At 40.8% G+C, this 15,521-nt stretch overlaps 1 protein-coding gene across 1 annotated transcript in view; it reads left to right on the top strand.

The window, feature by feature from the left end:
- The window catches only part of SNX29 (sorting nexin 29), a 565,512-nt gene extending 550,387 nt beyond the window's left edge, over positions 1-15,125 (top strand). Inside the window, exon 21 of the mRNA XM_077275156.1 lies at positions 14,065-15,125. Within this exon, the coding sequence (XP_077131271.1) occupies positions 14,065-14,194 (130 nt within the window). The 3' untranslated portion in view covers positions 14,195-15,125. The remainder of the gene's footprint in view (positions 1-14,064) is intronic.
- Positions 15,126-15,521: the final 396 nt, after the last annotated feature.

Genomic DNA, 15,521 nt, shown 5'->3' on the forward strand with positions numbered 1-15,521 from the left:
AGAACATATTCTCATACCAGTCTATGGACAGGAGTGATTCCCAGCGAGTGTGACATGGATCATTGGTCGCTCGATGCATTTGTAGAATTGTGTTTCGCAGCTGTCATATCTACAAGCTCAGAGGAGAATGCAGTTCAGAAAGCTATTTTTTTACTAGCCTTTTTAGTAATAAACAATCTCTTACCTAAGTTACTCATTTTACTTTTGGTGCCGGTCCATAACATAGTTGATATTCAATACACCTGATCCTTGTTATCTGTTGGGGATGAGTTGGGAAATCGTTGTACATCATCGACATGTTCGGCTGATTTTGAACGAATGTTAACCTGCAGATATAGGGTCAGTCTGTAGGTTGATAGCGTTACAGTGTGATCCGCCCACTGAAAGTGCAGCTGCAGGAAGAAAATGAACTAATTTCCTCCTGGAAGCTGCTGGCTTTCAATCATTGAGCCAAGCACAGAGCGGCTACAGTCATCGTTCACTATACTGTGAGCGGTGGCTGTAAGTACACCCAAGCACATGAACAGTTTGCTCTGCACAGAAGCACTGCAGAGCAGGCTGTCAATCACAGTGGCTGCTTTCAGCCACCGCTCACGGTGTACTGTGCTCTGGGTACACCTCTATGACTGAAAGACAGCGGCTCCTGGGAGGAATAACATTTATTTTCAACCAGTAGCCGTACTTTCAGCATTGGAAGAACTATGAAGATTAACCCTATATCTGCATGTTGACAGGATCTGGGGACATGACCAGTTCCTATTAAACTAACAAATCAATCATATGGCTACATAGGTGCCTAAGACCCTATAAAAATCATGCCTGTTTATTTTCTTTACTCTTATTTGGCAAAAAAAATCTTTAATCCTTATACAAAAGTGGGTGCTCCTAAGCGAGGCCAAAACTCACCTCTCTTCTCTGCCTTTGCTAATTGACAGGTAGCAAAAACTAGACGTTCTTATCGGAATGTGCATATTGTGGATTCAGACTGAAGACAGCAAAACCACAAATGTGAAAATAAGAAGTAGAGAGACATGTGTGAAACTAATCAGAATATGAGCTATACCTTACCTTAGTCCCCTCCTTTTACTTATATATGTACTGTATGTAATATAACGATCTCTTAGTGGAGAGTATTTTAATATATTGTTAAGTGTTATTTTTTACTGATATATTATAAAAGCTAAGTTTTAAGAGTCATATTTTTTCCTGCTTTTTTGGATTTAACCCCTTAATGACAGCCAATACGTCTTTTAACTGACCTGAGATATAAGAGACTAGCCTCCCCATACAGGTGACAATCCAGCATCTGTCCGCTGTACACTATAGCTGACAACTGGCTGCATCAGCCACAGTCAGTGTTTGCGCTGTCCAAATCTGTTTAACCCCTTAGATGCTGCTGTCAATAGTGACTACATCATTATAAATGGTTAACAGAGTGTGGGGGCTTCCTATTTATCCCAATTGGTGCTCTCAGATCATGATTGTGTGGTCCTTGTGTTTGCGATGGCAATTCATGACCAAATAGCGGCCTTAGGCTATGTGCACACGTAAGAAAAGAGGTGCAGAATTTTCTGCACAAAATCTGCATCTCCTGGCAGAATCCGCAGCTGCGTTTTTTATGCGTTTTTTGTGCATTTTTAGTGCGTTTTTTGTGCAGATTTTATTTCTATAATTGATGGGTGCAGAAACGCTGCAGAACTGCACAAAAGAAGTAACATGCACTTCTTTGAAATCTGCAGCGTTTCTGCGCAGATTTTTCTGCACAGCTTTTTTTTTTTTTCACATTGATTTACATTGTACTGTAAATCACAGTGCAGTTCTGCAGCGTTTCTGCTGCAGAAAAATCTGCTGCAGATCTGCACCAATTCTGCACTAAATCTGCATCGTGTGCACATACCCTTAGGCTATGTGCACACGTAGGAAGGGTCCTCTGCGGGTTCTCCCGCAGCGGATTTGATAAATTTGTAGGGCAAAACCGCTGCGGTTATCCCTGCAGATTTATCGCAGTTTGTCTTGCGGTTTCCGCTGCAGGTTTACTCCTACTATTGATGCTGCATATGCAGCAATATGCAGCATCAATAGTAATGTTAAAAATAATTTAAAAAAATGGTTATACTCACCCTCTGACGTCTCAATCTCCTCGGCGCTGCACGCGGCGGTCTGGTTCCAAAGATGCTGTGCGAGAAGGACCTTCGTGACGTCACGGTCATGTGACCGCGACGTCACGGTCATGTGACCGCGACGTCATCGCAGGCCCTGCTCGCACAGCAACCCTGAGACCAGACGGCCGCGTGCAGCGCTGAGAGGTGAGTATATCATTATTTTTTATTTTAATTCTTTTTTTTTACACAAATATGGTTCCCAGGGCCTGGAGGGAGAGTCTCCTCTCCTCCACCCCGGGTACCATCCACACATGATCCGCTTACTTCCCGCATCGTGGGCACAGCCCCATGCGGGAAGTTAGCGGATCAATGCATTTCTATGTGTGCAGAATCGCCGCAATTCTGCACAAAAGTAGTGACATGCTGCGGAATGTAAACCGCTGCGTTTCTGCGCAGTTTTTCCCGCAGCATGTGCACAGCGGATTGCGGTTTCCATAGGTTTACATGTAACTGTAAACGCAATGGAAACTGCTGCGGACCCGCAGCTGCAGAAACGCGCTTCCGCGGTAAAAACCGCAACGTGTGCACATAGCCTTAGAGTCTGACGGCTGTAGTAATCTGTTCAGAAGTTAGAGGCATTTAGGTGGTAAAAATACACATTATCATTTCTGTCATGCCACTTTGCATTAATTCCTGAAAAGCACCTGAAAGGTTACTAAACTACCTGACAGCCATTTTCAATATGTCAGGGGGTGCTGTTTTTAAAATTGTATAACTTGTGGGGGTTTCCCAATATATGAGACCCCTAAAGGCACTTCAAATATGGATAAGTCCTAAAAAAAATTTTTTTGTAAATTTCCTTGAAAAAAATGAATAATCACTGCTACATTTTTAAACCTCCTAAAATGCTAACAAAATAAAATAACATTTTACAAATGGTGCTGATGTAAAGAAGACATGAGGGAAATGTTATTTATTAATACTTTGCTGTGGTATGACTATCTGGATTAAAGGGATAATCATTCAAAGTTTAAAAATTGCTTTTTTTTAACATTTTTCTCAAATTTCTGATATTTTTTATAAATAAACACAAAATATATCGACCTAAATTTACCATTATCATAAAGTATAATGTGTCCCGAAAAAACAGTCTCAAAATCACTGGGATTTGTTGAAGCGTTCCAGAGTTATTACTACATAAAGTGACACTGGTCAGATTTCAAAAATTTGGCTTCGTCACTAAGGGGTTAATGATGAAATACTCTGTCTTAGGACACAGACAGACGGCTGCCTGATACAGACGATGATCGCATTGCGATGCTCAGACTGGTCATCTCCTCTCCTTACCAGAGCATAACAGCATGTATTTCTATGCAGCTGTCACGCTCGGGTCAGGAGAACCATCGGCCAGTCCGAGCACTGTGATGTGGTCATCGGCCGTGTTATACAGCCATCTGACTGTGCCCTTAGAACAGTTCTGGAATAGGGCCCAGCACTTTATGGAGCTGTGTTACAACACTGGGTCTACAAAACAAACTGAATTGTCACAAACACTTTCTGAAGGCCTGTCATTCCACAAATGAACTCGTGATGAGACAGAGCTGTGTTGTAGCTGTTTTTGTTCTGACACAAACTCAGATTGCCGGATCACCAGTGAGGTCGGATTAAGAGATTAGGTCCTCTAAATTGACGAGCTATTGTAGAAAAGAATGTTGGGAGCAAAACAATTCTGTGTTTTCTTCTGTGAATGCTTCTTCTTATATCATAATTGGAAGTCCTCTCCAGTGATATCTAATGAAGATGCTTGAGAGGTTGACAATGGGTGTGTAAAACTTTCATCAGAGTAAAAGGGCGATAACTTTGAGGAATCTAAGATTTAACTAATATTCTGGTTTGTTTAATGCGTGTTTCTTTACTATTTGTTTCCATTTGTGTTCCTTTGTGATTTTATTGCCCTCAGTTGAAATCTTCAAGTTGTACATTACAATAAGAACAAAAGAAAAAACATTGCATGAACAGGTGTGTCCAAACTTTTGACCAGTACTGTATGGACATCACGTAATGTGCTAAATAAACAACATGATGTTTTCCTGTAGTGGTATAAGTAACCAACAAAGTAGAAAGTTACAAGTATATGTGAAACAAGACAAAATTTGTAAAATTGTGTCAAATTGCCCCTCTTCCATTGACTTAGCCTCTTAGATTAAATTATTATGAAATTAGGGTATGTTTTGTGCTTACATCTGTGTGTTCACTTGTAGACCCCCACAGTGACCTCCTATGGCAGATCTTTGTTCTTACATTGTGAAAATCAACTGTAAAAATCTGGTTTTGCTCCCCTGTCCCCTTCTATCTTTCCATGCACGTCCCTCACTTTTTCAGTTGCGGAGTCTTAATTTTTCCAACAAAGTATTTCTAACATCCATGAGATTGTATAAAATGAGCACTGTCTGCGGAGACACGATAGAAAAAAAATCTAATATCTGCAATTATAGAAGTAATTATACAGGCACAGCCTTAAAAAGTACATGAAACGCCACTTGGGAAGTCAACAGTGAAAGGGAGGGAAATTGTATTCTAAAGATTAACTACAAAAACACACATTATAGGAAAATCAATTTACAAGAATTTGTATTCAGAGTTGTACATCCGGACAGAAATTCTTGGAAATCAAAATAACAATTACTGTAAGAATAGGCCATCTCACAGCATGGACTCCGCATTTTCCTGGCGAGTGCGAACAGCCCAGTGGTACTGGTTAATGCTCCTCTTTCATGTCGAGAAGAAGACGACAGAGGTTAATCATCTCGGTTCAAGTGGATGCAGCATTATTTATGTATACGCAGCTGGCGGAGCAAGACATTTTTACATAGGTAATATCTGCACTGACAGGTTTTAATTTCTGTCAAGCTTGTTGTAGAAAATGGATATCTTTATTATAATCAGTATTCAAGCATCTGACCACATATATGCCCGATGTCAAGTGCAGAGCATGTACTGTATTAAAACACTGTATGCAGAATATCAGCATACTGCTCTCATGTTGTTTGTCTGTGTATGTTTACTATGTAATTTACCTCTACATTGGAGTAGTTTGTGCCAATCCTATGTGCAATATTTTTATTAATCATTTTTTGCAATAGGATCCAAGAAGCTACAGTGGGTACAGAAAGTATTCATACCCCTTTAAATTTTTCACTGTGTTTCATTTCAGCCATTTGGTAAATTCAAAAAAGTTATTTTTTTTTCTCATTAATGTACACTCTGCACCCCATCTTGACTGAGAAAAAACAGAAATGTAGAAATTTTTGCAAATTTATTTAAAAAGAAAAACTGAAATATCACATGGTCATAAGTATTCAGACCCTTTGCTCAGACACTCATATTTGTCACATTCTGTCCATTTCCTTGTGATCCTCCTTGAGATGGTTCTACTCCTTCATTGGAGTCCAGCTGTGTTTAATTAATGGAAAGGCATACACCTGTCTATATAAGACCTCACAGCTCACAGTGCATGTCAGACCAAATGAGAATCATGAGGTCAAAGGAACCGGCCACGGAGCTCAGAGACAGAATTGTGGCAAGACACAGATCTGGCTAAGGTTACAACAGAATGAAACAAAGTGTGAAAAATTTAAAGGGGTTCATTACAGCTCTCCAGCATGGCTGCTCTCACCTGTAGCAGTGTTTTTCTATCTTATCATTGAGGTGCATTAGTGTACAGTATGTTCACACAGGTCATATATACAGAGGCCATACCTGATAAAAAATCAGCTGTATATTACAGTGGCAGAATTATGGATGAGAATTTACTAAATCTCATCCACAAGCTGCAGTGAAAATCAGAAAGCCATGGGCTGACCTGTGGCAAATTGTACATTAGAATGTAGACTGACCTCTTGTACTTGCATTATAATGTGGAGTGATATGCTAGACTTTGGAGTGACTCGTGGCAGCACTTACACTAGATTATGGAGTGACTGTTGGCGGCACTTACACTAGATTATGCAGAGACTGTTGGTGGCACTTACACTAGATTATGGAGTGACTGTTGGCAGCACTTACACTAGACTGTGGAAAGACTGGTGGCGGCACTTACACTAGACTGTGGAGTGACTGTTGGCGGCACTTACACTAGACTGTGGAGTGACTGTTGGTGGCACTTACACTAGACTGTGGAGTGACTGTTGGCAGCACTTACACTAGACTGTGGAGTGACTGTTGGCGGCACTTACACAAGACTGTGGAGTGACTGTTGGCAGCACTTACACTAGACTGTGGAAAGACTGTTGGTGGCACTTACACTAGATTATGGAGTGACTGTTGGCAGCACTTACACTAGACTGTGGAAAGACTGTTGGTGGCACTTACACTAGATTATGGAGTGACTGTTGGCAGCACTTACACTAGACTGTGGAAAGACTGTTGGTGGCACTTACACTAGACTGTGGAGTGACTGTTGGCAGCACTTACACTAGACTGTGGAGTGACTGTTGGCAGCACTTGCATAAGACTGTGGAGTGACTGTTGGCGGCACTTACACTAGACTGTGGAGTGACTGTTGGCGGCACTTACACAAGACTGTGGAGTGACTGTTGGCAGCACTTACACTAGACTGTGGAGTGACTGTTGGCGGCACTTACACTAGACTGTGGAGTGACTGTTGGCGGCACTTACACTAGACTGTGGAGTGACTGTTGGCAGCACTTACACTAGACTGTGGAGTGACTGTTGGCAGCACTTACACTAGACTGTGGAGTGACTGTTGGCAGCACTTACATAAGACTGGAGTGACTGTTGGCGGCACTTACACTAGACTGTGGAGTGACTGTTGGCAGCGCTTACACTAGACTGTGGAGTGATTGTTGGCAGCACTTACATAAGACTGGAGTGACTGTTGGCGGCACTTACACTAGACTGTGGAGTGACTGTTGGCGGCACTTACATAAGACTACCTATATATAGCAAGGCTTAATCTGTGGCACTTCCCACAACAATATTTGAACCAATCAGAAGAAAATGGAAGCAAACGCCAAATAAAATCTAAACACTTTATTAATAAACAATACTGGTGCAAGTACAAAAAATTAAAATATGGAGATACTAGTGCACAATAAAACTGCCCTGCTGGGTAATACACCCCTAATAAATCCTAAATGTCCCCATTTGTTAACGCCCACTTGGCTAAATACCATATATTTTATTAAAGAGGCCGTTAATAATTCATGAAATTATCCATATACAAGGTGGCTTATACAAGCCTACATATCATTAAGGAAGCAAAAGAATCACCCTCAGTACTGTATATGAAAAACAGAATTAAAAAAGACAGAAGATTGCTATTAATACTTCATTATAAAGTGCTCAGTGCAAATACTTAATCAATCATAATTTACCGTATATATAAGCAGACATAAATCAGTCCATGCTTGCATCAATATAAACACAATGTAAAAAGCACATCTGCAAAAGGCATAGCCTCACTTATTAAAGCCGGCAGTGGGAGATCAGCTAAAATAGACATAAGGAAAGGGGTATACGACCTAGTGGAGCAGTATGGGTCCCCGACGCGCGTTTCGCGTTCCTGCTTCTTCCTGGGGGATTTACCTAGGCGTATACCCCTTTCCTTATGTCTATTTTAGCTGATCTCCCACTGCCGGCTTTAATAAGTGAGGCTATGCCTTTTGCAGATGTGCTTTTTACTTTTTACATTGTGTTTATATTGATGCAAGCATGGACTGATTTATGTCTGCTTATATATAAATTATGATTGATTAAGTATTTGCACTGAGCACTTTATAATGAAGTATTAATAGCAATCGTCTGTCTTTTTTAATTCTGTTTTTCATATACAGTACTGAGGGTGATTCTTTTGCTTCCTTAATGATATGTAGGCTTGTATAAGCCACCTTGTATATGGATAATTTCATGAATTATTAACGGCCTCTTTAATAAAATATATGGTATTTAGCCAAGTGGGCGTTAACAAATGGGGACATTTAGGATTTATTAGGGGTGTATTACCCAGCAGGGCAGTTTTATTGTGCACTAGTATCTCCATATTTTAATTTTTTGTACTTGCACCAGTATTGTTTATTAATAAAGTGTTTAGACTTACATAAGACTGTGGAGTGACTGTTGTCAGCACTTACACTGAACTGTGGAGTGACTGGTGGCGGAACTTACGTAAGACTGGGGAGTGATAAGCTAGACTGTGGAGTGATTGGTGGCAACACTTAAGCCCCCGTCTCACATAGCGAGATCGCTAGCGAGATCGCTGCTGAGTCACAAGTTTTGTGACGCAACAGCGACCTCAGTAGCGATCTCGCTATGTGTGACACGTACCAGCGATCAGGCCCCTGCTGCGAGATCGCTGGTCGTGTCGGAATGGCCTGGACCTTTTTTTGGTCGTTGAGGTCCCGCTGACATCGCTGAATCGGTGTGTGTGACACCGATCCAGCGATGTCTTCACTGGTAACCAGGGTAAACATCGGGTTACTAAGCGCAGGGCCGCGCTTAGTAACCCGATGTTTACCCTGGTTACCAGTGTAAATGTAAAAAAAAACAAACAGTACATACTTGCCATCTGATGTCCGTCAGGTCCCTCGCCGTCTGCTTCCTGCTCTGACTGAGATCCGGCCGTACAGTGAGAGCAGAGCAGTGACGTCACCGCTGCGCTCTCGCTGTACGGCGGCTCAGTCAGAGCAGGAAGCAGACGGCAAGGGACCTGACGGACATCAGATGGTGAGTATGTACTGTTTGTTTTTTTTGGTAACCAGGGTAAACATCGGGTTACTAAGCGCGGCCCTGCGCTTAGTAACCCGATGTTTACCCTGGTTACCCGGGTGCTGCAGGGGGACTTCGGCATCGTTGAAGACAGTTTCAACGATGCCGAAGTCGTTCCCCTGATCGTTGGTCGCTGGAGAGCGGTCTGTGTGACAGCTCCCCAGCGACCACACAGCGACTTACCAACGATCACGGCCAGGTCGTATCGCTGGTCGTGATCGTTGGTAAATCGCTATGTGAGACGGGGCCTTTATACTAGACCAATATTCCCCAACACCAGTCCTCAGAAGTCACTAACAAGTCATGTCGTCAGGATCTCCATAGTATTACACAGAAGATAATTCAATCACCTGTGTAATACTAAGGAAATCCTGAAAACATGTTCTCCTGGTTGCTCTTGAGGACTGGAGTTGGGGAACACTACACTACACTCCCTGACAGAAGTTATGTCGCTTATCCATGTTATGTAAATAAAAGTTTATAACCTGACGTTAAATTCATCCATTGGTTGTATAAATTATTCATTTGAAAGCTGAAACCCTTCGAAATGTGGTTTAGGTTAAGAAAATAAATTGATCAGTTAATGGACAAAGAATGGTATTGGCTACCTCTTATATTCCAAATCATAAAAGGGGTCAAAAAAGGGACAGAAGTTATACTAGACTGTGGAGTGACTGGAGGCAACACTTACGCTATACTGTGGAATGACCGACAACAGCTTTTACACTAGACTGTGGACTGATGTTAGCAAAAAAAAATCAAAAGTAAATAGCAATACACATGCATATGTTAGTATTGTGAATACATGGTAAACAAGATTAAACCATGTGAAAGGTATATCATCATATGAGTGCATGTGTATAGTAGACTATGAGATAACCTTTCGGTGAATGATGGAAACAAGAGAAAAGAGAACCAAGAAGGAGGCCAATATATTTAAGTGAAAACTTAGGTGCACGGGGGGAGATGAAAAACCAGAAGAAAAAGTGGGTGTTTAGTCGAACTGGTACATATAAAGGTATGTGCACAAGCTGCAGATTTCCTGCAGATCTGCAGCGTTTTTTTCCCCCAGAAACGCTGCAGATCAGCAAGTGATTTACAGTACAATGTAAATCAATGGCAAAAAAAAAATCTGTGTTAATGGTGCAGAAAAATCTGCATGGAAAATGCAGGAGATTCAAAAAAGGACCATGTCAATTCTTTTTGCAGATCTGCTGCGTTTCTGCACTAAGAGGTTGGAAAACACAATAAATACGTATACAAGAAAAATATACACTTCTTGAGTATCAAAATTGCACGAATAGATCGGCCTTTGTCAGGGGATGGCAGAAGCAAAAACGCGCGTCGGGGTGGGCATATCCTCCTGGTCCTGTAGCTATGTACAAAGTTACCATACACCAACTGTCATGATTGATTTTTGAGTGTGCTATTCCCCTTTATTGGGTAACTCTATGTTGTTACACAACATTAGGTGCATACAGACTACTACTCCCATTCCTTCCTTTGCCCTGATATTTATCTAAGCACTATGCCACTTTGATAAGACTTGTATAGACTATTGCTATAACTTAAAACAAAAAACCACAATATAAGAGTTTAAATAATATATAAATATATAATAAGACAATATATGCGTGATAAATACAATAAAATATGCCTTTATTATATTATTGGCAGACAATGGCACAAAGAAAGTGCATGTACTTAGGAATAATAAATACCACAAAGATTAAAATACACTGATTGAAGGATTGGGAGTTTTTCTACTTTTATACCTATGCACTACAGCACCCTAGCGGTCTCATACATATACATTCATTTACTTGCACTATGTTCCATGAGCCAATACACAAGTACTGTATATACAATACAAGGTATTATCTATTATTATAGGTGATATGTATATTCCCTTGTATATTTCTACTTAAAAGTGAATATTTTTTTGCCACAATGAATGATGTTCTTGTTTTCTAGCAGATATATACAAAATCATTCATGTAGGATCAGAGTCAGAACAAGCTAAAAGTGCCCAGCAGGGATGTATTGCTAATGTACTTCATCATCTAATGAAGCCTCCTTAATTAGGAGACCGCTAACTTAAGCACTATTGCCGTTCACTCTCTGCGTACTACTCGCACAAATCCCCAGCATGGATTTCACTTCATTTTGTAGGCTATTGCTCCAAGCTACATCAGACAATGTAATTTACCCCTACTTTTACACAGAAAAGTTGTATATCCTTTAGACTAATATAAAAAATACTAAATGTAAAGTGCGGGATACCAAATATATATTTATTCAGTCTGACGTATGTATCTAAAAGCTTTTTCTAGCTGCGGTCGGCTCTTACACTGTTGTTCCTAACTGTGTGCAGTGGGCGGCTTGACTTAAAGGGAGCCTGTTATAAGGATTTTAAACCCCAGCTAAGGGTATGTATGTAAAGGTGCTTCAGTGCTGAGTAAATCCTTACCCTGCTTGTAGAAATCCATTTAGCTGTTTTTCAGAAATCCATACTTTAAATTGTATGCTAATGAGTTGCAAGTTCTGTGGGGTAGCACTGCACTTACAGCTCTCCTGCTTGTCTCCCTTTTCCCTGCCATCAACCTCACTGCACTTGCATCTCTTTAGCATACAATTTAAATTATGGATTTCTCTAAAACACCAAAATTAATTTTTACAAGAAAGGTCACGATTTTATAAGAATTAAAGCACCTTTACATACACGTTATTTGTTTGGGGTAAAAAAAAAAATTCTGCTGACCGGTTTCCTTTAAGCTTGGTCAAGCCATTCTATCCATGATGCTTGAGCAGCTCAAATAGTAGAACTCGTTCCATGCATAAACCAAGTACATCTAGAGTGGCTCTTGGTTGGGCTTCTTTATTGCTAAATAGTGCATTCAATTGAAAAAAAGTGTTCAGTCTGACAGTACCTTTCTGAATCCCCTATAATCATGTCATCATATATTACATGGTTTACCATTAGTGATGAGTGAGTATACTAGTTCCTCGGGTTTTCCCGAGCACGCTTGGGGGTCCTCCGAGTATTTGTAAGTTCTCGGAGATTTAGTTTTCCTTGCCTCAGCTGAATGATTTTCGGCTGCTTGACAGCTTGAATACATGTGGGAATTCCCTAGCAACCAGGCAACCCCCACATTTACTCAGCCTGGCTAGCAGCTGTAAATCATTCAGCTGCGTGAACAAAAACTAAATCTCCCAGCACTTACAAATACTCGGTGACCACCCGAGCGTGCTCGGGAAAACCTGAGCAACGAGTAAACTCGCTCATCACTATTTACCATTCATTTAAATGGGCACCATGTTACTGTTGGGAAAATGAGTCATGCCAGGAGCTTCCCGTAAGGATAAGAAATTATTGCTGGAAGTTGGGGAAGTCGGAACCACCACACTCCATTGATTGCCGAGGCAGATATGACAACCCTACTAAATGTCATCTAGTTCAGTCTAAATGTCCATCCTTGAAACATTTACAAAATGGCCATTGTGGATTGTCATTGGTGGCCAGCAGGGCCGGACTGGCCATTTGGCAATGCTGGCAGATGCCAGAAGTGCCTGTGTGGTCTTGGGCTGCCTTGCCTGCTATGTTGTTAACAGAATCGGTGTTCTCAAGATACCCATACTATTAAGAATTGTCATGGAGCACAAAGTTGCTGACTCCGTCACTTACCCCAGCAGGCCACAGGTATCATTAGAAATATTGGTCTTGTAGTAAATCTTCCTTTCCTCCATCCAGAGTAATATTAGTACTATATCCCCATCTGCTCTTGGGGACGGGGACAACATGGGCCTATGTGATTTCAAATGCCAGGACTGAATTTCAGAACCAGTCCGTACCTTGTGGCCAGATGCTACATCTTTGATTTTTTTGAAAATCTGATGAGTGACAGTGCTGTACCAGTTCTAGGGTCTTTCTGTATTTGCCGGGAGAAGCAGAAGGACAGATTTCTGGGGTATTTGTTGACATTTCATTTTGCCAATGTGATTCTTCTTAGAATCATCTTCTACAACTTATATGGTCAGTGTTGTTTTATTAAGAAAACTTGTAATATAGCTTATTATAGAAAAAGTATATTTTTATCCTCCTCCTAAACTCATCATTCACTGTGAAATCAGCTAAAATCCATCTTGAGAGAAAGAGACTATTTCAGTTCGATGAGGGATTAGTTCACTCGCTGCCCACATAAGACTACAAATAGTGAAAGGGAAAAGCTGCAGTAAGAGAGAGGCAGAGAAACACACAAACCTGTGCTGCAGTTTTCTAGAAAGTGTTTTCCTCACACCAGAGCTGGATTCAGAGCTTCACAGCTCAGTACTTCTGTTTATTGTCCTCCATGCTCATGTTACTCTTTGTAACTGTGCGCTACATAGAGACAGGAGAGCAGGATCATATCTATTCTGTGTGCATTGTATCTGAGACTTTACAGCAGCTCAAGGACAATCTAAAATCATAGACCCTGGTGTTTACCTCACACCAGAGCTGGATTCAGAGCTTCACCGCTCAGTACAACTGTTTATTGTCTTCCATGTTTGTACCTGTGTACTACATAGAGACAGGAGAGCAGGAGCTCCTCTATTCTGTGTACATTGTATGCAGGGCAGCACGGTGGCTCAGTGCTTAGCACTGCGGTTTTTCAGCGCTTGAGTCCTGGGTTCAAATCTAACCAAAGCCAGCAAATACAAGAGTTTGTATGTTCTCCCCGTGTTTGCGTGGGTTTCCTCTGGTTACTCCGGTTTCCTCCCACACTCCAAAGACATACTGATATTGAATCTAGATTGTGAGCACCAATGGGGACAGTTCCGATAATGTCTGGATAGTACTTGGAATTGTGAAATTTTGGGATAAATTAGGTGGGGTTTTTTTCAGCTTTTTGCGAGTAGCTGGCAAAATAGTGTGTACTTACAGATGAGCATAATTTGCTATTCAGAAGTATATGTATTGCATCAGTGTGCAGAGTAAATGTGGAGCCTTGTAATATTACACGTATTTTGCATTTACCTCCATACTTTGCTGACAGTCACACTGTTAAGGTAATTGCTGTGAATAGCGTGTTCCAAGGTCACTAATGTTCATAGTGGAATATGTTCTTCCATTTACTGCAGTCATTTTGTGAGTAATTCGTACCTATTATCTATTTATCTGCTTTATTCTGTTTTTCAGCGACATTCAAGGCAATGGAGAACAAGGCGGCAAAGGCAGTCGATCCAAAGTGGCTTCTCGATTTACAAAATTATCTCGCAGTCACCAGAGAGAGTCGCGAAACCCTGAACCTCAGAGCGGGGACCTCTGACCACTTTATTCCATGCTAAGTCCTAACACTAGATGGAAAATAAAAAAACTGAACTCGGCAAAACGGCTTGTGTCCAGCAATAGGTCATGTCGCAACGTATAGACTTTGCTCCTAGAAGATGCACTTTTCTTATGAAGTCATCGCATTCTTTCTCCTGTGATGACCATTACTTCTAGGCGTTTCTTTTTCTTCTTGCACATTATAATGACTAATGTCATAGGGTCACTCGTAGCATGCTAAGTATAATCACTTTCTTATTTTTAGGTCTACACATCATGGTGGAGCACACCAACGAAGCGCTGTTTGTATCGAATTATTATTTTGGCCTAGTAGATAATAGTAAGTTATTTGGTGATGACTTTGTATAGATATACACAACCCTGGGTCACTAACACAATTTTTTTGATAACTGCCATGTCTCATGATTCTGCCCACTTGGGTCCAATCAGTGATACGATTGTTATTATATAAAGATAATGTTGTTTTTTTATAACTCATTCTTTATGGAGCTGCCGAAAAATGAAGAGGGCTTAGTAGTCCCACAGGGAAAGAAAAGAGCAACAGTTTGGCGTTCTGTCTATTGGCGGAGGTCCCAGTAGTCGGACCTCCACCGATCTGTAAGTTATCACCTATCCAGTGGCTAAGTGAATTATAAAAGATGGAAGAAAAATAAATTATAGGTGTTATTGATCAATTTCTTGGGTCTCTGAGCAAATAAACATGTAAAAATTGTGGTTTATGGTTCATACAGTATATCACAACTACAGTAAGATCAGCTGTATGATTAATCTCCATACACCAGTATTGGGTGACCCATCTTGGGTCCAAAAAACATAAAAATGTAGCATTGTGTAACAAAATAGAATGTAGTACATTGATATATAACAAGCCACATCATCACTTTAATATTAGAGTCTTAACTGAATTAAAATTATTTAAAGGGATTCACCGAGACTTGTTTTATAGCCTATCCTTAGTTTATAAGCCATCCTTGGTTGAACAATGAAGGTCTGACATATACATCCTCTGCTGGTTAGTATAATTCAGAATGATGACTCTGAGAACCCTTTCAGTGCCCAAACATTTTGGTATTTTCTGCGCAAAATGGTGTTTTTCTTCATATCACATTACTATGAGCACATGTAAACCTTTTCTGCCAAGAACAACCACATTTCCGAAGCATGAGTTTGCTTCAATGTTTATAAGACCCCTTTCTTTATCACCTATCCCCAAGACAGATGATAAATGTAAATTTGTGGGGCTGTCACTGCTGACATGTCCATGACCCCGAAAATTGGTGGTGCAAACTCCACTGTGTGAATAAAGG

This window comes from Ranitomeya variabilis, chromosome 7 (genome assembly GCF_051348905.1).
Source record: "Ranitomeya variabilis isolate aRanVar5 chromosome 7, aRanVar5.hap1, whole genome shotgun sequence".
Lineage (NCBI taxonomy): Eukaryota > Metazoa > Chordata > Amphibia > Anura > Dendrobatidae > Ranitomeya > Ranitomeya variabilis.